This window comes from Protomyctophum parallelum (assembly GCF_964188405.1).
Source record: "Protomyctophum parallelum genome assembly, chromosome: 5".
NCBI classification, from domain to species: Eukaryota; Metazoa; Chordata; class Actinopteri; order Myctophiformes; family Myctophidae; genus Protomyctophum; species Protomyctophum parallelum.
The window spans coordinates 19,297,222-19,320,470 of record NC_139702.1 but is presented as its reverse complement, the minus strand read 5'-3'; the positions used below and the strand labels follow the sequence as shown (position 1 = coordinate 19,320,470).

Sequence of the window (23,249 nt, the reverse complement as noted above, 5' to 3'; positions counted from 1 at the left end):
CTGTCCATGTTCTCCAGTCCAATCACACACACACGCGCGCACACACACACACACACACACACACACACACACACACACACACACCGCCACCACGTCTGTTATCAGTGAATGACAGTGAATGCTAATGCTCTCCTCCTCTCTGTCCTCCTCCAGACGTCAGGCTACACTCTGACGGTGTTGGCGTCAGACAACGGTGTGCCGCCGCGCTCCGGCAGTGCTGCGGTCAACGTGGACGTGTCGGACGTCAACGACAACCCCCCGCTGTTCTCCCAGGCCAACTACAGCCTCATCATCCAGGTACGCAGGACAGCTGGTGGTGGTGGGGGGGAGGGAGGTTCTGGCGAGTGCTCGACAGATATGGGTTTTTCAGTGGCTGATGCCGGCATTTCGAGACAGGGCTGCTGCTGCAGTTATTGATTATTTTCATTCTAATTGTTACTTTTCTGTTAATAGAATAGAAAGTGTGTTTAAAATATATATTGTTATCCATTCTGGGCGGGAACCCCTTTTGGTGTTTTAACCCTTCTGGACGGGAACCCCTAATGGGGTTCCCGTCCAGTATGTACAGTATTCAAAAATGTAAAACATTTGATTCTGCTATGGCGGCTGTGGCTCAGGAGGTAGAGCAGGTCGTCCAATGACCCCAGGGTCGGCGGTTCGAATCCCGGCTTTTCCTGTCCACATGTCGAAGTGTCCTTGGGCAAGACACTGAACCCCACGTTGCCTCCAATGAGTTGGTCGGTGTGAGCTCGCCACCATTGGTGTGTGGATGTGGGAAGTGAGGACGCTGGCGTCAACTGTTCGCAGCTTCACCTCCCAATGTATGAATGAATGAACCATTGTAAAGCGCTTTGAGCACTTGGAAAAGCGCTATAAAAATGCAATTCATTAAATAGTTGATGTTTTTCAGACAACTTAGGTCAGGATTTAGAAGGCGTTTTTAGAATCGGCCTCAGTACAAAATGGGTTAATGATAACAATGAATCAATGAGCCTCATATGCGTTATTTAAATGTTCATTGTACAGTGGTGCCTATTTAAAAAAGAATAGGGCAATGATTTGTTTTAAAATTTTCGCCTATTATCACATCCTCAAATTAAGGACCAACAATTATTAATCAATTATTTTATTAAATTATCCAAAACATTTTTTTATAACAGATTAGATCAGATTAGTTATATTAACCGTCGCACCACTATTCCGAGAGCAGTTGAAGCAGTGGGAGTGGACGTACAGACTGATAAGACAGGACCTGGAGGTGGAGGTAGACGAGGTTGGTGGAGGGTGGAAGGGGGGGGGGGGGTGGAGAGCGTTGATAAGAGGGTGAAAATTAGGTAGACGGAGAGAACGAGGAGTGGTTGAGGAGGGGAGGGGGGAAATAATGGATGCACAGAGAGAGAGAGAGAGAGAGAGAGAGATTGTGTGTGGGGGCGATTGTGGAAGACTGCACCACTGGAATGTAAAAGAGGGATAAGCAGAGAAATAGAATAAGAGGGAGAGTGAAAGAAAAAAAAGGTAGACAGGCAGGTGGAATTAAAGACTGGGGGCTGAATCTTAAGTATTGGAATGCAGATAAGAGAAAGCCAGATGGATGGCTTCATGGGCAGATGGATGGATGGACAGACAGACGGAGGGAGGAACAGCCTTGAAGGTAAGGGTGCGGGAAAGATAGCGAGGAGGGAACCGCGAGCACCCACTGCGACACATAGCTATCTGCACTGTTTGGAAGATTAGAAAGATGGCCAAAATGAAAAAGGGAGAGCATGGTGCTTCTTTTTTGCCTGCTTTGATCTAAGTGAAAAAGTAATTTAGCGAATGACTGGTAAAACGGTTTTCTATTTTGATCCGTCTGATGTTACACATATGACAGAGGCATTAGGAGAGCTTCTTGTGTTCTAAAACCACCCTCGAACTTCAGATAGTAGACAGGCAGTTAAGAAAGGGCAAAGAGGGGGCAAAAAGGCCAGAATCGACACAATCAATATCATCCGGTCACCAACTGCGTACAAATTGGGAATACGACTCCGTTGTAAACGTATGGTCTCTTTTCTCCAACAGGAGAACCGACCGCAGGGCGCCAGCGTGCTCCAGCTCAGCGTGACTGACCGGGACGCCACGCACAACGGACCCCCGTTCTCCTTCAGCATCGTAGACGGCAACGAGGGAGACGCCTTCCAGATCAGCACCCAGGGCGAGCTGCTGGCGGTGGGCGTCCTGGACAGGAAGAGGAAAGAGAACTACCTTCTGCAAGCTCAGGTAAGACTAGAGCAGATTCTCTGTCAAGGCGCAGCGGACATGGTCCCCCCCCCCACCCCTCCCAATGTCATTCTTTCAATCTCTCCATCTGTGTATCTCTCTCTCTCCGTAGCTATTGGCTTCTCCTCTCAAAAACGTTCGCCCCGTTACTTCTACACTCTTTTTTTTTTTTTTTTTTTTTAGATATTGTTTTGCGGCTTACGCCTTTTATTGTTTTTTTGAAGGGACAGACAGTAGGTTGACAGGAAACGGGAGAGAGATGGGGGAAGACATGCAGTAAAGGCCGTGTCGGGCTCGGGAGTCGAACCCGCGGCACACTGCGACTGGATTACCAGTCGGGTGCCCAGACGGTTACGCCACCGCCTGGGCTACTTCTACACTCTTGACTCTCAATCTCTCCCCTATGTTGTCAAGTCAACACTTCAACTCTGACTCTCTCTCTCTCTGTTCCCTCCTTCATCTCTTTATGCCTCCTCATCTCCATATCAAACATCCCTCCCACCTCAGTGGTTCGCCTTGATAAATAGAACGCAAGACGGATGAGTGGATATTAAAAACAAAATAAAAGATAAAACCTGCGGCCCTCTTTGGCAGGTTCAGAAAACGCCCAATGGGAGGCATTCTCTTTGAGCCGTGGCCATCCTGTGCGTTGACAGATGGTGGACTGTCCCCGCTGAGGAGAGAACAGAGAGAGAGAGGAGTGGGTAGAAAGGATGGGAAATAGCACTATTTAATTTTTTCCATCACCAGGTGCACACATCGTTTTGTGTCAGTGTGGGTTTTTATATATCGTTGCTGTTGGGCAGAAACCTCTTATCTCCATATTTGATCTCATTGTGTTTTTTGGTAAATTAATGTCCTACTTGATCATACTACAGGATCACGCAAAAGCATCAAAAGTAGCTCCTTCGCGACTTGCAGATCTGCTATTTTTTAATTTGAGTCCTGAAATAGGGTTTTCCACCCGACGTTGTGTGTACTGTGGATGGATGTAAATGCAGGCGCTCCTGTGTAGTTGATCTGTGCACTGCTCACTCTGCACAGGGCTGTAGGTGATCTGTGCACTGCTCACTCTGCACAGGGCTGCTTTGAGCTGTTTCTCTAGGTTTCCACTGTAGTAGGTGCTACTAACTGACGGAATGAAAAGGCTGGAGTGCCCTCTAGAGGAAGGAACATGCTACAGCAGATCATTTACACCTAGGGCTGCAATTATTGTTAATTTTCTTTCAGATTCTATTAACAGCTTTTTCAATTAATCAAATAATGGAGTGGGCACTTTTTGGGATCAGGAATACAATTCTAATAGATTGTTTTTTTAAACCGATTAGCCTGATTAACGACTTCATTCCTATTTTGACTTGAGTTTGATTACTTGGTGCACCCCTACAAACCACACTGAACTCACCCACCCAACCCTCTCCTCTCTCTCCTGGCCAGGTGTCAGACAGTGGCAAACCGCAGCTCCTCTCCACAGCCTTCATCGGCATTCGCATCATCGAGGAGAGCGTCTACCCGCCGGCCATCCTGCCGCTCGACATCTTCGTGTCCACCGCCGGCGACGAGTACCCGGGAGGGGTTCTGGGCAAGATCCACGCCACCGACCAAGACGTCTATGACACCCTGACCTACAGCCTGGCTCCCTCGTCCTCGTCTCCGGACGGGAGCGATGTCCTGTTCGAGGTGTCGGCGTCCGACGGCAAGGTGATCGCCCTGCGACCGCTGGACGTGGGCCACTACCCGCTGAACGTGACGGTGGCGGACGGGCGCTTCACCGTGGCGGCCGACGTCACGGTGCACGTGCGGCAGGTGACGCGTCAGGCGCTGGACAACTCCATCGCCGTGCGCTTCGCCGGCATCTCCCCGGAGGAGTTCGTCGGCGACTACTGGCGGAACTTCCAGCGTGCGCTGAGGAACATTGCAGGGGTGAGGAGGAGCGAGGTGCAGCTGGTCAGCCTGCAGCCGAACGAGCTGGGGGATCTGGACGTCCTGCTGACCCTGGAGAAGTCTGGAGGGCCCTACCAGCCCCAGGAGGTAAGAGATGGACTAGTCACTCACTCACTCACTCACTGTTCAATTCACTATTTACTAGGCAATATTACACGAGAGGGTGTTCTTTATCGGCATTAATGCACGCCTGCGGTTCCGAAAGGTATCGCAGAAGTGCATTAATGATGATAAAGAACACCCTTTTAGTTACCCTTACAGTTAAAAAATATAATTTTTCAATGACAGATGTAGTCACTACGACCACAAATGTCTCAAGAAACTAGCTAGCCTATAGCCACCGAGTCGGCTGCGCTCTGAGAGAAAAGCATGGCTGAATTCTTTGTTTTGATTAGCCGTTCCAATATGGTGGTTTAAGCACGGCTAGAAAGCTGTTTCAACCAATCAGATTGCTTCCTCAAAACGACCTGTTGTATAATTAGGCATTAAAGGTATCCCTGGCTATTGTGGCTAATAAGACGAATATGCATTCGGCAGGCTCTCTTATCCAGAGTGGTTCTCAAACCTTTTTTAAGGACCACCAATATATGCACTTGGCCATAGACAAAAGAGTTGGCATACTTGGACCAATGGAACTGAAAAATATCTGCTTTTGTTAAATACATTTTAACTCGGTTCACGGTCTTGCTTTCTGGAAGGCAACACTGTTTTATGCATGTCGACTTCACCACGCCCCTTCTGTTTGGTGGTTGATTCTGTAAATTATTTCTTCATTGGTGGCTTGTGAGTTGAACACCTGCTGTGTGTCATCCGACAGATGGTGTTGCGTTCCAGAAGAGGCTCTTATTAGCTTGTTTACAGTTTCATTTTATCATCAGAAGAAGCAGAACTGTGTGTTTGATTGGGGGTAGACAAAGCAAGCTTGCATACTGACGAACTGTGCTACTCCTACTCCCACAGACACACACACACACACACACACACTCACGTGCGCGCACACACACACACACACACACGCACGCACAAGTTAATTTAAAACTATTTTATCGATTACTTTTTTCGATGTCTCAAAAAAAGCAAACTTTTATAAATTATTTGTTTCATTACGCATAATTATACTGTGTCAACAAATCAACATGAAAAATGGCCTGATTAAACACACTGGCCCTGTTTAAACTGTTGTAACTTAAAACAGCTGGTCTAACAAGCTCCCAATGCAACACGAATTGTGAGCTTGTAGATCGGCCATTCTTGGCATTTTCTTGTGAGGGTGAGCACAATTGAACCCCCCCCCCCCTCTCCCCACCAACAGAAAAGTTGTAATTGCTTTGCTAAAATCGATTATCGATTCATTTTCATAATCGATTAGTTTGATTAACCCCCCACCGCCAAATCGTTTGCGTCTCCAGATGGTGTTCCGCAAGCTGAACTCGTCGGCGGGCGTCATCGAGGAGATGACGGGTGTGCGCATCGTGCGCGTGGTGAAGAAGGTGTGCGCGGGCCTGGACTGTCCCCTGAGGTTCTGCGATGAGGTCATCAGCCTGGACCGGACCGCCATGTCCACCTACAGCACGGCCAGGCTGAGCTTCGTCACGCCCAGACACCAGCGCCTCGCCACCTGCCAGTGCCAAGGTAAAGCCTCACACACAGACACGGACTCACTGTATGTACACAGACACACACGTCGTCGTGCTCCGCGCACGTCACATACATGACCCATGCATAAACACAGACGGATGCTTCCAGAGGTTGTAGATCTGCTATTTTCACTGCTTCTTATTTATTCATTCATTCATTCATGGAAGTTCTTTCATTTACGTTTTTGAGAAGGTTTTTGTTCTTTTGAAAAAAATATATATAAATATATTATATATTAATTATTTAATAATTTTGACAAAATTGTAGGAAAATGAAAGATGGGATATTTACTCACATCACAACCCATAAATATATATATATATATATATATATATATATATATATATATATATATATATATATATATAATTATATATATATCCGCGACCCCCAAATTAGTCCCAATCCAGTGTTCGGGAACTACTGCCCTGAGACACACACGCATACACACAAACTTCACACTCAGCTTGAACTGCCCTTCTTAAATGGTGTGTGTGTGTGTGTGTGTGTGTGTGTGTGTGTGTGTGTGTGTGTGTGTGTGTGTGTGTGTGTGTGTGTGTGTGTGTGTGTGTGTGTGTGTGTGTGTGTGTGTGTGCGTGCGTGCGTGCATGCGTGCGTGCGTGTGTTTATCTGCAGGTGGTAAATGCCCCCAGGTGAACCTGCTGTGTGAGAGCAGCCCATGTCCCGAGGGCATGGAGTGTGTGACCAACCAGCACGACGCCACGTACCGCTGTGTGTGTCCAGAGGACCGCAAGGGCAAGTGCTCCGGTAAGACCACACACACACACACACACACACACACACACACACACACACACACACACAATGGAGGACTCATTACTTTTCGTTGAAACCTCACATCTCCACACTTTTACTTCTTTTCATAAATGAATGCCGTACGTAAAAGTAGCAGATCTACAAGTTCGAAAACACGGCGCGAAGCGACACGTTTCGAGCTTGTCGATCTGCTACATTTCCTAAGGTATTTTCGAATTTGAATCCTGAAAAGTAACAGTTTTGGACATATGAGGTTTCCACCCGACAAACGTTTTATTAAATAAAAGGTGACATCTGGCATGCGCTCCACCGTACTGATTCACTGTTGTTATAATAACGTTGTCTCTGCTGTTCGTCGTGTGTCAGACGGTCACTCTCTGGCGTTCTATTTTGTAATATTAACGTTGTCTCTGCTGTTCCTCGTGTGTCAGACGGTCACTCTCTGGCGTTCTGTTGTTATATTAACGTTGTCTCTGCTGTTCCTCGTGTGTCAGACGGTCACTCTCTGGCGTTCTGTTGTTATATTAACGTTGTCTCTGCTGTTCCTCGTGTGTCAGACGGTCACTCTCTGGCGTTCTGTTGTTATATTAACGTTGTCTCTGCTGTTCCTCGTGTGTCAGACGGTCACTCTCTGGCGTTCTGTTGTTATATTAACGTTGTCTCTGCTGTTCCTCGTGTGTCAGACGGTCACTCTCTGGCGTTCTGTTGTTATATTAACGTTGTCTCTGCTGTTCCTCGTGTGTCAGACGGTCACTCTCTGGCGTTCGGCGGCGCCGGCTACATCCGCTACCGCCTGCTGGAGAACGAGAACAAGGAGGAGATGAAGTTGTCCCTGAGGCTCCGAACCTTCTCCAGTCACGCCACCGTCATGTACGCCAAAGGCACCGACTACAGCATACTGGAGGTATGGAGAGAGAGAGATAGATAGAGAGTCTCTGTGCGTGTGTGCGTGTGTGTGTGTGTGTGTGCGTGCATAGAATTGAATAAATAGACATTGCGAGGACCATTTTACTGATTTACTGAAGAGAAATGGTTGTTTCATGATTTAAAAATATTTGGGGAGTTAGGATTGCAAATTGCAATTAGGAAGTAATTCAGGTTAGGATTCGGAATGTAGAGGTTAAGTTTGTCGTGTGTGCAAGGCTGCGCGCATGTGTGTGCGTGTGTCTCGGGATGGTAGGGACTAACCCTTTCTGTTCCTACCTCCATTTTAGCTCATGCTAGTCCATATCAGCCATGATAAGCACATACAGTACAGTGCTGTAACTGTCCCACCAACTCTGATGGATGATGTATGTGTGCCTGTTCAAGAAAGCACTTTCACACGCGTGACTATGGGAATGCTGTGGTGGGCTGAATAGCACACACACACACAAACACGCCCATAAACATGCATGCCCGCTCACACACGCTCGCTCGCACGCACTCACCCACGCACGCACGCACCCACACACTCACACACAGACACACAGGAGCTATTTTGGTGCTGGGAGGGGAGTGGAAAGCGCTTTCTCACACATTCCTGTCAGAGTTGGTCTGGTTAGGAGTCTGGGTGCAGCCAGACTGCAGGCAGGGCCCGTAACCTGACTGGTTCAAAGGGTATTATGCTACATACACAGCCACAGTACATCTGTGGACAAAATTACCCTCCATCATTATTTTTGCTGGATATTAGTGATCGTGGATGTTAACCCTTTTTTAATTCCTACGTTTTTATGATATTGTTGCTGTCGGGCAGAAACTTTGTAGGATTCTCCATATTTAAAAACGTTTTTGTTTAAAAAATAATTAATTATTTTATCTACTACAAGCTCTATTTTCAAAAAACATTAAAACATTAAAAGAAAATGTATAAAAATAAAAAAAACTGTTTTAGACATACACTGTACATGTTTTCACCCAGCAGAAACGATATACTGCATATGTGTATGTACAAACGGGATGCACATGCAGACTAGACACACCAACGGACCGATATGTGGAATCAGCGGTCAGACATGCGGTCGAACATGCGCTGCTCCATGCTTGCGGTTAGGGTTTCAGGTATAGGTTGTCAGTCTAATGACAGTCGGACCAATAATATGTCTAAACTACAGACTACATGAAGGACAGGCAAAAATAATCCTCTGCTTCAGCCTCCACCGGTGCCACTACCATTAGTGGACTTAACTGTACTGTATGTATGCTCTTTTAAATGGACCGAAATTATTTACTACTACTACTACACCGTAAATTTTCAGTTTCCAAACATAGTGGGTATTATGTATGTGTTGACACACTTACATTCAACAATTAGTATATGTGGAAACGGATACAAGTGATACATCATATGAGTAAAGATAGTTTTACAGCTGCCTGTCGCTCCACCCCTGCATGCTTTATTTAGAGGTATACACAGAGGATCCATTTGGGTCCAGTTATTCACTCTGACTCTCATTGTTAATGACCGCAAAGGGCTTTCTATCTATTCTAAGATGCTAATGAAAAGCCAGGCTGCGCTAATAGAATGGGCTTTATGGTCACACCCTTCTGGACTGTGTGCAGTGGGTGCACCATGCTGTTCCAGCCGTAATGATTTCAGGGTGAATTACTTTCTGCGTTCGATGTGTGTGTGTGTGTGTGTGTGTGTGACCATGACTCATGAAAATTAATTACTGGTTACAGCATTATCCACAGCCTCCCGTTTCAGGATATAGAATCTTGAATTAGAGCCTGTGAACCCCGAAATAAAACGCAGATCTCAGAATTGGTGAGGCATACACTGTAAACCTTCCGAGAAAGGTTCCATTCTCTTGTCATTTACATGGGCAGTTTAGAGACGGGAGACACATGCAGGACATTAACCACTTAAGACCTAGCATCCCTATTCTGGGGAGACATGTCAACATTCGCCAAAAATATCCTTGAAAGTGTGAGAACTACTGATTTAGAAGATTTGTGGAATCGGCCACAGGTCTTAATGGATTAAAAACGTATTATTTGGCAATTATTTGGGGACCCACTTGCAATGTCACGGCCCACAGGTTGAGAACGATTGCACTACCTGGTCAGCTACTAGCATACACCCCCTCACTCCTTTCCTTTCCCATATCCTCCTGTGTCCTACATGTCAGATCGTGAACGGCCGCCTGCAGTACAAGTTTGACTGCGGCAGCGGCCCGGGCATCGTGTCGGTGCACAGCACACAGGTGAACGACGGCGAGTGGCACAGCGTGTCGCTGGAGGTGGACGGCAACTACGCCAAGCTGGTGCTGGACCGCGTGCACGCCGCGTCGGGCATGGCCCCGGGCACCCTGCGCACGCTCAACCTCGACAACAGTGTCTTCTTCGGCGGCCACGTGCGCCAGCACGGCTCGGCCTCTTCGCGCCTCGGCCGCAGCCTGCCCGTCACCAACGGCCTCCGCGGCTGCCTGGAGGCCATCACACTCAATGGGCAGGAGCTGCCGCTCAACACCCGCGCCCACCGGAGCTACGCCGCGCTGGAGGAGGTGGTGGACGTGGCGCCGGGCTGCGCTCTCGCGCCGCCGGCCGAGAGCTGCTCCAGCAACCCCTGCACCAATGGAGGAAGCTGCTCATCTCTGCCCAACGGAGGTACCTCACGTTCCACTGCCACAGTGTTCACTTTTGACAGCAAATTTGTATTTTGTTTTAGTCACAGTCTTGTTAATAAAATTCAATTTAGATTCAGCCATATTTTAGTCAACTAAATCTACAGTTGATTTTGTCGACAAAAAGGTATTTTGCTGGGCCGTGATGGTGTCGTAATGCCTGATTTATATGCATGCCGACAAGCTCACAACATCTGAGCCGCCTTATGAGTTTGAGCATATGACTTGTCTTAGTTCTACTGGATCTCTTGTCCACTAGTCGCTGACATTGTAGTCTAGTTTTTATTTGTTGATGAAATTGTCAATATATTTAGTCATGGTTTTAGTCATCACAGCTATCTTGTGCTTTATTTTGATTTTTTTAATCAATCCATTGTGTGTTTAATCTGTTAATCGTTTAAAGAGTTGAGAACTCACATTCAAACTTTAGTGTGGACCAAAGAATCTGGACCTAATATAGAAAGCAAATGTCCTCAGATTTGTTTAGAATGGACTATATTGTTTTGAGGTTGTCGGTTACAGTACACTGTTTGAGTAAACACTGGCTAGTTTATATTTTTTATGTTTAATTCATGTAATGTTAAATACATACACTGGTCTTTTGTGTAGTGCACAGAAAATATAGCACAGGCATCCATTAGGGCCCGCTGTGTCCTTAAGTAGTCTTTTTTATGTCGTCTCTGAATTGTTTGAAGCAATAAGCCCACATTTTTCACACGTCTCAGTGTTTGCGCTGTTATTTGGAGCACCAAATAACAGTCGCAATATGCTGCTCAATTGTTGTCCACTGCAATGTGATTTTGTGACGGAAAGTGATTTACCACAGCATTTAGTGTGCTATTGCTTAAATAGGGTTTAATGAGATGAGGGTATCATTCAAAAATGCAATTATCCACCCCCAGTTTAGTTAATTTAAATGAACCTCAAATTAATTTGTCAATGTTTTGACAACAAAGACGATGTTGTTCTGAGAAGCAAGTTTCCTAAACTTCAGAAACTTCATATGACTCATCATAACATTAGTGAGATCTTATGATATGCTGTACTTTTATACCAGCAAACTGTAGCTCAGACAGCTGTATCAATACTGCAACATAAGAATACTCTGTCCGGAACATTTATTTGAGTAAAAGTACAAAAGTATTGGTATCAAAATTTACTTAAAGTCCTAGGCCAATAATTTGATAACCTGCTCTCCATACTCCCTATGGAGACACAAAGGAGACACTTTGTGTCTTCATAGGGAACCACTGCTGGTCCACAAATTATTGGCTTAGGAATGCGACAAAATACAAACAAAAAACATGACAATTCAAGTCTCCATGGGGTGAGTAATCCCTTTAAGTACAAAAAAAATGAAAAGAGTTCTTCTTCCACTATTGGACTGCTTAGTTGAGTTCTGCCCTGAAACACATCTTCTTCTCCTGTCCCTGCAGGTTACTTCTGCAAGTGTACAGCATCCTTTATGGGCACCCACTGTGAGGTTGGCATCAGCCCCTGTGCCTCGAACCCCTGCCTGTATGGTGGCACCTGTGTACCCCGCGCAGATGACTTCTACTGCCAGTGCAGAGGGCAATATTCAGGACAAAGGTAGGCTACACCGTGTTTTCCACTGTATGTATACGTGTCACTAATATAGGCCTACTGTCATTTCAGGCCTCTGCTACATTGCAGTGTCTTTTTTTTGTCACAATGTGTCATCTTACAGTAGATATCGTCGCTCTCTGGCAGAAACCTTGTAGTCTTTTATTTTATTTTTTTCCCTTTTTTTAAATTATTATTATTATTTTCTCTCCCTTGGCCTATTATATAACTTGTTTTATGACTGTGTCATGCAAAAGTAGTGACAGTAGTCAAAAGCTTGTGAGCTTGTTAGAGCATTTTGGGTAATTATCACCTATATGACATGCCCAAAATGGGGATGCCAAGTGGAAAGTGTTTAGGTCTGTCTAAATAATACACAATCTACATTGCCTTTTTGTTTTTGTTTTCTTAAAAGTAACGCTTTTGGGAATACAGTTAGTTTCGTTTTTCAGTTTTAAAAGGTATGATAAACACATCTTTTTTGATTTACAACCTATTGAGAATAGGGGGGCTTATAGGCAGCTACTTCTGCTTAATTGATTTGACCCAGATTTGTGCAAACTGATGTAATTAGTGATTTGGTTGCTCAGCTGTGTAAAATTCCAATATTAGCTATAAACAATTTAAAAGGCAAGGTCATATAGGCATCCTACTCTTAATATATTCTTTTAAATGAGGTTTGGCCTTATAGATCAAAAATACATGTGCTCGTTTTTTTTTAATGAATTCATTTTCAACTATTTGAATAAAGGTTGTACACAAGAGTCCCGCTGGGAAAATCCTTAATTGAGAGTGTACCAGTGCACATGATGCAATATTGGCTGCATGCCATCTCTCTCCATATCGTTTGATAAATGCATATAAAAAAACATGACTATATGACATGATATACACCCAATGAAAATATAAACTTCACAGAGTATAGACCACTTGGAATTATAACAATCGCTTGAGGATTGCCTGAGTATGGCACGAGTTAAATCCCAAACCTTTTAGAGGACTTTGTGGTGGCGGTGTACTTGTGCTCGTGTTCTATACTCTACGCTTGGATTTGTGGTGAGAGTGCGTCCTCCACATCCCCAAAATAAATCTATAGTTTCATTCGTGCTATACTCAGGTCTATGTACAACGATTTTTTAAATTCAAAGTGGTATATATTCAGTGAAATGTTTGTCATTTTGTGTATCAACAAGCTGTTGCGTCCACAGCGAGTTGTGAGCTTGCAGATCTTACATTTTCACGCTGTTGTGAGGTAGTGAGGTCACGGTGAGTGCCGTGCAGAAAATAGGAGGTCTGCAAACTCAACACGCTGTGTATATAAAATAAATGAGGCTGACTAAGTTTGCAAATAACGGCCCATGGGCCGTTATACGGACGAGGGCGAGTTGCAGACCCAGCTCCCAGACCCAACTTTGAGAATAGATTAACGGCGATATTTATTTTATCGCGCGATAAGAGTCTTGCGTTAACACAGCACGTTAACGCCGATAACGGCCCAGCAGTAATTTATACTAATGTTTTAGTCAGAAGACTGAATGCTTAACCCTTGATCGATGTTTCGGAGACCAAGAGCTCTTATCTGTATTGCCAAATGAACCCTTCTATTTAAAAGCATTTGGTCCGATGATGTTACTTGCGTTTTATCAGCACCAAAGCTTGTTAGCCGCAAACCTCAGACTGACATTTAAATCAGTCTGGTCGCCTCCCAGCTGACAGCATTGATGAATTATAGTATACGAAACCATTCCAATGCCCTCTCATTGTTCTATGCGCTATAGAGGGACCTGAAGTGTGTAAAGAAATGTGGAAAACAGTCATTTAGTCATTTTGACAATTGTATTTTGATTTTCTGCAAAATATTTTCAGGTTACAGTGGTCATTATCTGCAGGATGTGTGTGACAGTATTGGCATCGGTTCATCAGTAGCCAATACCAACCATCGTTTTGTACTGCAGCCTAACCCACCGTTTTCAACAATAATTTACAGCTATCATCTTGTAAACAATTTCCTCACAAAACATTTTAATGTGGAATAAAACTCTTCACAGAGCAGTGGAGCAGTGTTGGCATTCAGCCTGTCAGCAGAACTCAGTCAAGCCCTGAAAATGGGCTTGGATCAGAGTGGAGCAAGTAATGACACTGTTTGTCAGACTGCTTTGACTCGCTATGCTGATGCACACTGATTTGAATCCCACAGGTGCCAGCTTGGACCGTACTGCAGAGATAACCCTTGCAAGAACAGTGGGAAGTGCATCGACAGTCTGGACGGCCCAGTGTGTGAGTGTGAACCAGGCTTCCAGGGAGACAGGTATGTCAGCATTTAATGGGAATTAAATTCAGTCATTTATATATGTACATGTGCAATGTTTATTGCTATTCAATTGTTTTGTGCAAGTGCTTCAAGTACACGTATGAGTGCAAAGTCTTTCTCATCTGTATTGTTCCACTCTCTCCCACCATTGCGCTCCCAGGTGCCTCAGTGACGTGGATGAGTGTGTGAAGAACCCCTGTGGCAACGGAGGCCAGTGCCAGAACACGTACGGCTCCTACCGCTGTAACTGCTCGCTGGGCTTCAGCGGACTGATGTGCGAGCTCCGCGCTGAGGTGCGCAATGAGTTTGTCTCCACCTCTTGGAACATCGGCCTGGAGGAGGTCATCGGCATCGTGGTCTTCGTCTCCAGCATCTTCCTCATGGTCCTGCTCTTCATCATTGTGCGCAAGAGGGCGTGCCGCGGCCGCTCGAAGAGCGACGGGGACAAGCGCCCCGGGGGCTCCCCCGCGCCCCACTCCTTCCTCCAGAGGCCCTACTTCGACGCCAAGCTCAGCAAGAACATCTACTCTGACATCCCGCCACAGGTCCCCGTGCGGCCCATCTCCTACACGCCCAGCATTCCCAGCGACTCGCGGAACAACCTGGACCGGAACTCGTTTGAGGGCTCTGCCATCCCGGAGCACCCGGAGTTCAGCACCTTCAACCCGGACTCTGTGCACGGACACCGCAAGACGGTGGCCGTGTGCAGCGTGGCGCCCAACCTCCCCCCTCCCCCGCCCTCTAACTCTGTGTCTGACAGCGACTCCATCCAGAAGCCTAACTGGGACTACGATTATGATGGTAAGAAGGTTTCAGTCTGATTTCAACATGACACGTTGTGCGCTTGTAGATCTGATATTTTCCTCTATTGTGACTAGTGTTGGGTACCGAGAAATGGTGCCGTACTAGAGCCGGTACCAACTGATCTATCAAGACCATATTATGGCGTTGATTTGTGTTGATCATAATTGAATGTCGATTCTTTTTTAAATTTAGTTTTTTAAGTACCGGTTCAGCACTAGTAACCTATTGAATAATATCAAACTGTAATTATGGCATGCCCAGAATGGGGACACTAGGGTTCATGTGGCTAATTCCTCACTTTTCTTCTCCCCCCCAGCTAAAGTAGTGGACTTGGACCCGTGTCTGTCCAAGAAGCCAGTGGAGGACAGCGCCTGTCACCCCTACAACACCAGGGGGAGCATGTCTGAGGTTCAGTCTCTCAGCTCCTTCCAGTCTGAGTCCTGTGATGACAATGGTACGTTGGCACCTGCTGTCATTGTCATGTGAGAGGAAATAACCCAGATAAGAGAGAAAAGACTTACCTGCGATTAGTGTTTTAAAACTGTCATCTTTCTCACATAACATGGAGCTCAAAGTGCTTTATGAAGTGATATAGTTGTCATACATTGTGTTAGTGTCTTGTGCAACACACATTATAGTCTACTGCATGAGTGTACAGGATTGCCTTTCAGATGTTTTATTGCCCTAGTCTTGATTTGCCTGCAGGTAATTATGATACATACACTGCAAAATCCTGAGTGTTATACCAGATGTTTTACACTCAAAGAAATTATGCTCAGTACTTTACAGTGTACTCTCTGGCTTTTATTTATTTTTCATGCTAACCCACCTCTCTTTGCACGTTTTGAATGGATGACCCAATCAATGCCGGCTCCGGGGTCACATCTTCTTTTCTCTTCCCTTTTGTTTATTCGCTGCGGGGTCTCAGCTCCCATTTGGATCAAATCGGTCCACAGATCCAGAACAAGGTTTTAAATAGGGGTCCTTATTCCTGTAAGTCTTCAATCACCACCATTACAGACGGAAGCAATCAAAGACACTTGATGAAATTCTCCAGGGATTAAAAAAGAGAAAACATTTCGGCCTCTCATTCTTCCAACTTCCATCTCCCTAATGAGATGGAAAAGCCGTATTTTTTTAAATTCTGAGGAATTTCACAGATTCTTCCATCTGTATTTTCAATCGCACCCCAACCCCACTCCCCCAGCATCTCAGAATGTTGTCGTTGTGTTATTTCACACAAACACACCAGACCCGACTGTGTGTGTGTGTGTGTGTGTCTGTGCGCGCCCGAACCACCCCTCCCCCACCCCACGTTCTGTTGCGTACCATTGTTTTGTGGCTGCACCCCCCCCCCAGGCATTACGCGTTAGTGGACTATTCTCCTCCATACCTTGTCCTAACCACACAGTAAGACAAAAACACACATACAACCTCTCAAGCAAAAGGGACAGTAAGTGAGTGTCACTTACATGTTGGCATTCCACACCTTCCATGTTTGTTTTTCTATTGTCTTTGCCCAAGCCTTTTGTACTAACAGTAGATATCTCTTGCCCCCTCCCTCCTTCCCCCACACCCTCCCCTCCTTCTCACAAGCCTCCATAGTGACGGTAATCCACCTTGTCAAATCTGCCGTTGACTCGGTGGAAGGAGAAGGTATTCTTTAAATTACTACCCCTCTGCCGGTCGCTCTGTCCTTTTGGTGTTGGGCTGTGAAGCGTATAGGATGTCAGACCAATGCCATTTCCTTACACGGACGCACATGTCTCATCCAACAGTGATCACAGCGTCCTCCACTAATCCAAATGAACTAGAATGAATTGAGCATGTGTTCAGAATGCCCTTGCGGGCGATTGTCATTCTCGTGCTCCTGCATGCACAGACAAATCTTGAGCACAGTTGTCTATTATTTGAATTGTAGGGCTGCAACTATCCATTATTTTCTCAGCAATTATTCTATTGATCGAGAAGTGTGCAGAGAATCGAGACAAACAAATTGAATAGATTTTTTTTTTAATTATGTATTTAGTAGATCAAACAATTAGGAGATTCATCATTGTTGCCTAGTAGTTGGCAGGAATACCGGAAGACTCGACCCGGTGCTTGCCCGTTTTTCCTCCCGGAATTGTCACCAGTGAGGGGGATAACTTTGTAATATGCTATTGGCTGTTTGTATTCTTTTTGGAAAAATATAAAAAGATACTCCTGTAGAAAGGCTATATTATTTTACTTATATTGACCCTATAAAAAATGTAGTATTATTTAGTATATGTAAGGTTTTGCACACTCAAATGGTACCTCGTCAGATAATCCCCACATATCCTACAACAACTTCTGTGAACAGACTTCAATGTAGTAGATTTTCATAAATTATATTTGTACTTAGGCTGTCTGCTGTCATGAAAGTTTATAGTTAAAGAAATTCAAAGTCCAGCCGTCTGCTGTCCAGCCTCTCCCACCCCTCACATTGGGGGAAATTCTGGGAGGAAAACAGAAACGGGGCGAGTCTTCTTGTTACCGTTGGCAGCACACTACCCTACCCACTCTTGGCTATGAACCTCTAAGTCAGTTTAAGAAAATGGCAATGCAATAGCTAGTCTTTTTTCCCACCCTTTCAGTGTTCATTTTTCAATGTTTCATACTTTCATACTACTCAGCTTACTGTTTCAGCTTTTGGCTCAGGATGGTAAAGTGACTTGTTCTCTCTCTCTCTCTCTCTCTCCTCCCCTGTTTGCATCATATAAAGAGTCTTTTTTGGCTCATGATCTCAAGAACCCAAGAGGTGACTTTTTCATCTTTGTTTGCCTGATGCCCAGTTGGTGTTACCCTGGTTCCTCTCCTAACCCTGTCCCCACTAACACTCAGGTTTAAAGAGCAGCAGTATACTTAACGCCTCGTAACTCCAACCTGACATCACTTTGAATGATCGGTTGCTTTACGTGGTGTAAATTATGCCTGGATAAGACCACCTAAAACATTGTCTTGCATGGTCTTAATACTGTGACGCCATTATGGAAAAATGTTAATACTCATGTTCAATGTGTTTGAAAGTTTAGCCTTGTTGCTAACTACATACTATACAGATGTGGCGTGTGTCGGTGTGTGAGACATTAAAATGTTAAACCTTTATGTTAACTATTGTGTTCATTACAGCTGTGTTGTGTTCATTATAACCAGGTCATCGTGAACTCATGCAATCAATATGCTTTGTAATGAAAGAAAGGTTCAAACCCGAGTGGCACTGTTGTGTGTTGGCACATGCGTTGTACACGTGTGCACGTGTCCTGCTTCAAGCTGTGTATGTGTTGACAATGACATTGTGTTGCCCCGTGGTGTGATAAACTCATCAAGTGTGGATTAATGAGTGTATTGAAGTGTCATGTTGCATGGTGTGGGTTTTTTAATATTAACACTGTGGCGTCTGGTCAATGTAAATCAGTGGTTTTCAACTGTAACTCTGAGAGTGCACAAATGGAACCAAATGGACCCATATGGGTCCATTTGCATCCATCAGACAACTGAGTTATTCTTAGTGTTAGCCTACGTAAATGTCTGACGTTTACATTTCGGTCTAATAAAGTATTCAACGGGGTCTTTCAAATTAAAAAAAGCTTGAGAACCACTGATATAACAAACTCACGGTGTGTGACATGTGTTTTTGACATGTTTTCTTTTCCCATTCCACCAGGATACCACTGGGACACATCTGATTGGATGCCAAGTGTTCAACTTCCTGGAATCCAGGAGTTCCCGCAGTACGAGGTGGTGGAGGCCCCCGCGCCACTGTACGGGGACGCCTGCAGTGCCATGGACAGCGACTACTACCCGGGCGGCTTCGACATCGAGGGCGACTTTCCGCCGCCGCCGGAGGCCTTCCCCGTGCACGACGACCTGCCCCCGCCACCTGTTCCCGAGTACAGTGACCGCTACGACACCCTGCGGCCCCTGGTCAGAGGAGACCTGGCCCCGGGGTCTCCCGGGAGCCCCGGCTCAGGGGCCGGAGGCGTCCGCCAGCGGCCGGCCTTGCCTCAGCTCTACAGCCTTAACCATTACCTGCCCCAGCACGCCTACCCGGGTGGAGACGGGGGCGACACAGAGAGCACGCAGGGAGCGGGGCTCACCTCCACCGTCACCCCCACCTCCACCCTGGGCACCACCACCACAGGCGGAGGAGGCGGTTACAGCAGGGGGGACTTCTCCTTGGGCTACAGCCGCGACCTGGACGCGGCGGCCCTGGACAATGTGTCGCTGTCGCTGTACACGTCCACGGCATCCTGCTCGGACATGTCGGCGTGCTGCGAGGAGTCCGAGGTCATGCTGAGTGACTATGAGAGTGGCGACGAGGGCCACTTCGAGCGGCTCGCCATCCCAGCGCTGGACTCCCAACAACACACTGAAGTCTGACACTGGATCCAAACAAAAGTGCCTGAACCCCGACCGCTAACCCCCCTACACACACACACACACACACACACACACACACACACACACACACACACACACACACAGACAGACACACACACAGACACACACAAAACTTGACCTTCTGTTATCCAACCCTAAGCTACCTTCCACCTTTCCTACCCATAAACCTCTCATTTCATCACAGTGAAACACAACTAAAGACAGACACATCGCACACACATGCGTCACACGATATGCATATCCAGTGAAATGTGTCGCAAAACAGGAGTCGTTGAGACTGGAGTCTGTGGGACCCTCCTGTAGGCATGGGACTGGCCCCTATGACCTCCTCGCTTCCTCTCGGTCCAACTCCTGCCACTACTGGAATACAAAAATATGACCGTTTGAGTTGGCTGTGCCATTTTGCTTTAAACAAACTGTCATCATGCACAAGAAATTAATTTGTCTGAAGGAATCATGTGTAAATGTACATCAGAAAAAAAATAAACAGAAAAGATATACACAATAACAGTCATGAATAATAAATATTTCAAGGTGGTATCTGTATTTCTATAAATGAAAAAAGAAGAAAAACTAAAGTAACCAGTTTTTTTTATACAAGTCCTCATTTTCAATGTAAATTTAAATGTACAGTTTTGATTTCAAAGTTTACTAGGTTTTGTAGATATTTTATGCTTTTATTTTCAACAAAACACAAGTTAAATGGTGTGACATTATCGGCCTTACTGTGCTTTACATTCACGAAAAATGAAATGTGTACGAAAAAACAAGATTTTAGAGCGGGCGTTGAGAAGAGCGTGGCTTTTCCAGATATGATGTATCCGTAAAGTTTATTGTCTCTTGCTCATTTCAAAAAGGGTCTTCTATGAGCGACTGCATATTCTTGTGTTGTTCTTTTTATTTTATTTTATTTGTTTGTTTGTAAATTGCGACTTTGAAACCTCTTTATTTTTCCACCAAGAAAACGGGACCCAATATATTTATAGTGCAAAGTAATCCATGGACACGTGACTTTTTCAGGTGTCTATGTGTGTTTGAGCAATGCTATGGTCTTGTTAAAAGTTTTTATTGAATACTGCCACAAGCTCACGCTTTCCTACTGGCAATAAATTATTCCTAAAAAATATTATGTTTCTCTATTGTCTTGTCATTTATATTTGTATTTTAATTGTTGCCACAAATCACGAACACAGCTTCCATTGTTGTAAAACTTTGCACGCGAACATACAGTAGACTCCACTGTATGTTCGCGTGCAAGATTTGGGATGGAGGTTCTTCCTCTACTCTACTGAGTAGAGTAGAGGAAGAACCTCCATCCCAAATCTTTCCCATCTGCCTCATGTTGGCGCTACAACAGCCCACTTAACGTTTTGGCAAATAACTTTTGAACCATAGAAAAATCACACCCGTGTGAAGTGAGGCCGCTCTAATCAATCATATTGATTAGAGGGTTCCCACCGACATACATATGCCGATTTGCTCAGAAACATATGACATAAATTCTCTGTTCATTGTCAATGGCATTTTTAATGTTTGTTCAGACAACACAAACATTAAAGCTGTATATAGGAGGGGCTAGCGCCCCTCAAAAATAGATTTTTCCCTGGATTCCTCTGATTATTTCTCACTCTCCAGTCTCTGCATAGATCTCGGCCACTCGTGCCAGTCAGAATACATTTTCTGCCACTTTGAATTATTTTAAATTGAATTCTTCAGCTAAATTAAATATGTAGTGAGATGTCACAAAAATGTCCCAGCCGTAAATCATGGCATCTAAATTACGTTAATTCAAGACTGGTATCTTCTAATAGCACGCCAAATGTAGCCTTATTCTATTCTTTAAAAAATTGCCAATGTCTAAGCTCACAAGAGGTCACATGGCAACGCTTCTGAGCTTGTAGATCAGCTATTTTCCAAAATATCAAATGTAAATATAGTGCAAATAAAAACAATAAAAATTAATGGGTGAATGAATGAATACATACATGAATGCATGAATACATAAAATCAAATGTAAATCAAATAAAAACTATACTATAGAAATATTGTGACAATCATATAGTATGTCAAACATAAATGGCCCAAATAATTAGAATCATAGTCCAAACAGGCCCCATGCACAGTGCAAAAAAACTATAATAAAACAGGAAATCACAAAATACAATGAAATCATAAAACCAAACCCAAAATACAAGTAAGTAAAAAAGTAAAAATAATAAATATCACACTTGTGTGAAGTTGGGGCGCCTTTTATCATGATGATTCTGAACATGTATGATGATGAAGTCACCCACTTACATCATTTGCCATTGACTTGGCCTGAATGTTTGTACGAAAGGAATTATTCCGTAAAAGATGTTGGGCTTTTGGCCTGTGTAGCACACAGATTAGCATTAACTTAGTTTTTTTTAGTGGGCTGTAATTTCTTTGTGTGTCATGGCTGCCAGTTCCCACCTGATGTTGTGTGGGAGTAAGGACTGATCCAGACAATACTGAGTTACAGCTAGCTTACATAACGTCTTCATACTGGGGCATAAGTCTAAGATGTACAGATGAGACAAATCCTCATCATCTTCATCTTCAAAATCTTCATCAACAACGGGTGTGAATCTGTTTCCTCCAAAGGCGATGATCCGGTCTCCCACCATGCAACAGCACATCTTAGACATCCAACGTGGTCCAATCCCACTGGGCTCACACCTCTTCCAGGAGAAGGTCTCAGGGTTGAATTTCCATAGATCATGGTAGGTCTGACCCAGACGAAAGTTTTGGCCACCAAATATATACAGCTCTTCATTGTAGGCAAAGGCTGAATGGCATGCGCGTCCTTCTGGAAGAATCTGTGCAGGTGTGCATGTGTATCGCTCTGGAGGAAGCTGTACAGAAGGTGTACTCATCCAGGAGTTGGTCTCTGTGTCAAACATTCGGATGATGTTGTCCTGGTGCGCTTTCCCTCCAAATACAAACATCTTTTTCCCGATGATGGTGGCAGAGTGGCATGATGAAGGAGGTGCCAGAGTGCCTCTGGTGTTAATTAGAGACCAGACCAATGTAATGGTGTCGAACTTGTGGATGTCATTAGTGATAGTGTTAGTCAGCATGTTGAATCCCCCAAAAATATACATGACCTTCGTCAAGACGCAGGCTGAGTGGCTGCTCCTCTCCATTGGAACTGTCCCAGAAGTCTTGGGATTGAACCATATGTGGGTGTCGACATGAAATGCATAAAGGACATTGCTGTACCTTCCATTGAAAGTATTACCTCCCCAGATGTAGATTATATCTTCTATTAGCACAGCTGTGTGGCCCATGCACATGGAAGGAAGGCATTCTCTTCCAGTTGTCAATGGGGGCAACTTCTTCCAGTGCAAAGATACTGTGTTGAATATGTACACATCAATCTGATCCATGTCGATCTCCTCAATACAGTAGCCTCCGAACGTGTAAACCTTGTACCCCACTGCCACAGCGGCATGATCCTCTTTTCTTTGTCCTTCTTTCAGATGAAACGTCCAGCGCACCATTTTACACACCAGCAGTACGGTTTATGAAGATACTTTTGTTCTGTTCTGCTGTGTATAAATAATAAACTTCCCTTATAATTTTAGGGATTTTATGGCAGTTGCATAAAGTAATATTAGGTGTACTAAAACTTATACGAATAGTGGGACAAACGTCACATGAAGTTTGGCCAATCTTTGAAGCTCACATGTTGGTTTTGCCAGAGAAGCTCACACCTGTTTTACTCCCAAATAAGGCAAACTGATCGACCCCAGCATAGGCAGGCTCTGACAGTCCTCTGTGCCCATGATTTAAATTACAGAGGGATTGCAGTCAAAACTCAGTAGTGGAGCTTTTGCTTGGCATGGTGTTCACTCTCCATTCCGACATGCTGCCACTCC

The 23,249-nt window shown here is 44.9% G+C and overlaps 2 protein-coding genes across 3 annotated transcripts in view; one reads left to right on the top strand and one right to left on the bottom strand.

Moving 5' to 3' along the window:
• The window catches only part of fat1a (FAT atypical cadherin 1a), a 91,407-nt gene extending 70,934 nt beyond the window's left edge, over positions 1-20,473 (top strand). The window contains exons 17-29 of one of the 2 annotated variants that reach the window (XM_083765396.1): positions 154-297; positions 2,059-2,256; positions 3,694-4,287; positions 5,610-5,832; positions 6,475-6,606; positions 7,362-7,519; positions 9,729-10,206; positions 11,660-11,813; positions 14,005-14,115; positions 14,279-14,919; positions 15,239-15,376; positions 17,669-17,704; positions 18,611-20,473. In XM_083765396.1, the coding sequence (XP_083621522.1) occupies positions 154-297; positions 2,059-2,256; positions 3,694-4,287; positions 5,610-5,832; positions 6,475-6,606; positions 7,362-7,519; positions 9,729-10,206; positions 11,660-11,813; positions 14,005-14,115; positions 14,279-14,919; positions 15,239-15,376; positions 17,669-17,704; positions 18,611-19,326 (3,723 nt within the window). In that variant the 3' untranslated portion in view covers positions 19,327-20,473. The remainder of the gene's footprint in view (positions 1-153; positions 298-2,058; positions 2,257-3,693; positions 4,288-5,609; positions 5,833-6,474; positions 6,607-7,361; positions 7,520-9,728; positions 10,207-11,659; positions 11,814-14,004; positions 14,116-14,278; positions 14,920-15,238; positions 15,377-17,668; positions 17,705-18,610) is intronic. The other variant, XM_083765397.1, reaches the window with a different exon arrangement.
• Positions 20,474-21,755: 1,282 nt separating this feature from the next.
• On the bottom strand, positions 21,756-22,871 carry LOC310858248 (kelch domain-containing protein 3-like; the record flags this gene model as incomplete). Its single annotated transcript, XM_083764356.1, has 1 exon — positions 21,756-22,871. The coding sequence occupies one exon, from the start codon at positions 22,869-22,871 to the stop codon at positions 21,756-21,758; it is 1,116 nt and encodes a 371-aa protein (XP_083620482.1).
• Between the last annotated feature and the right edge of the window lie 378 nt (positions 22,872-23,249).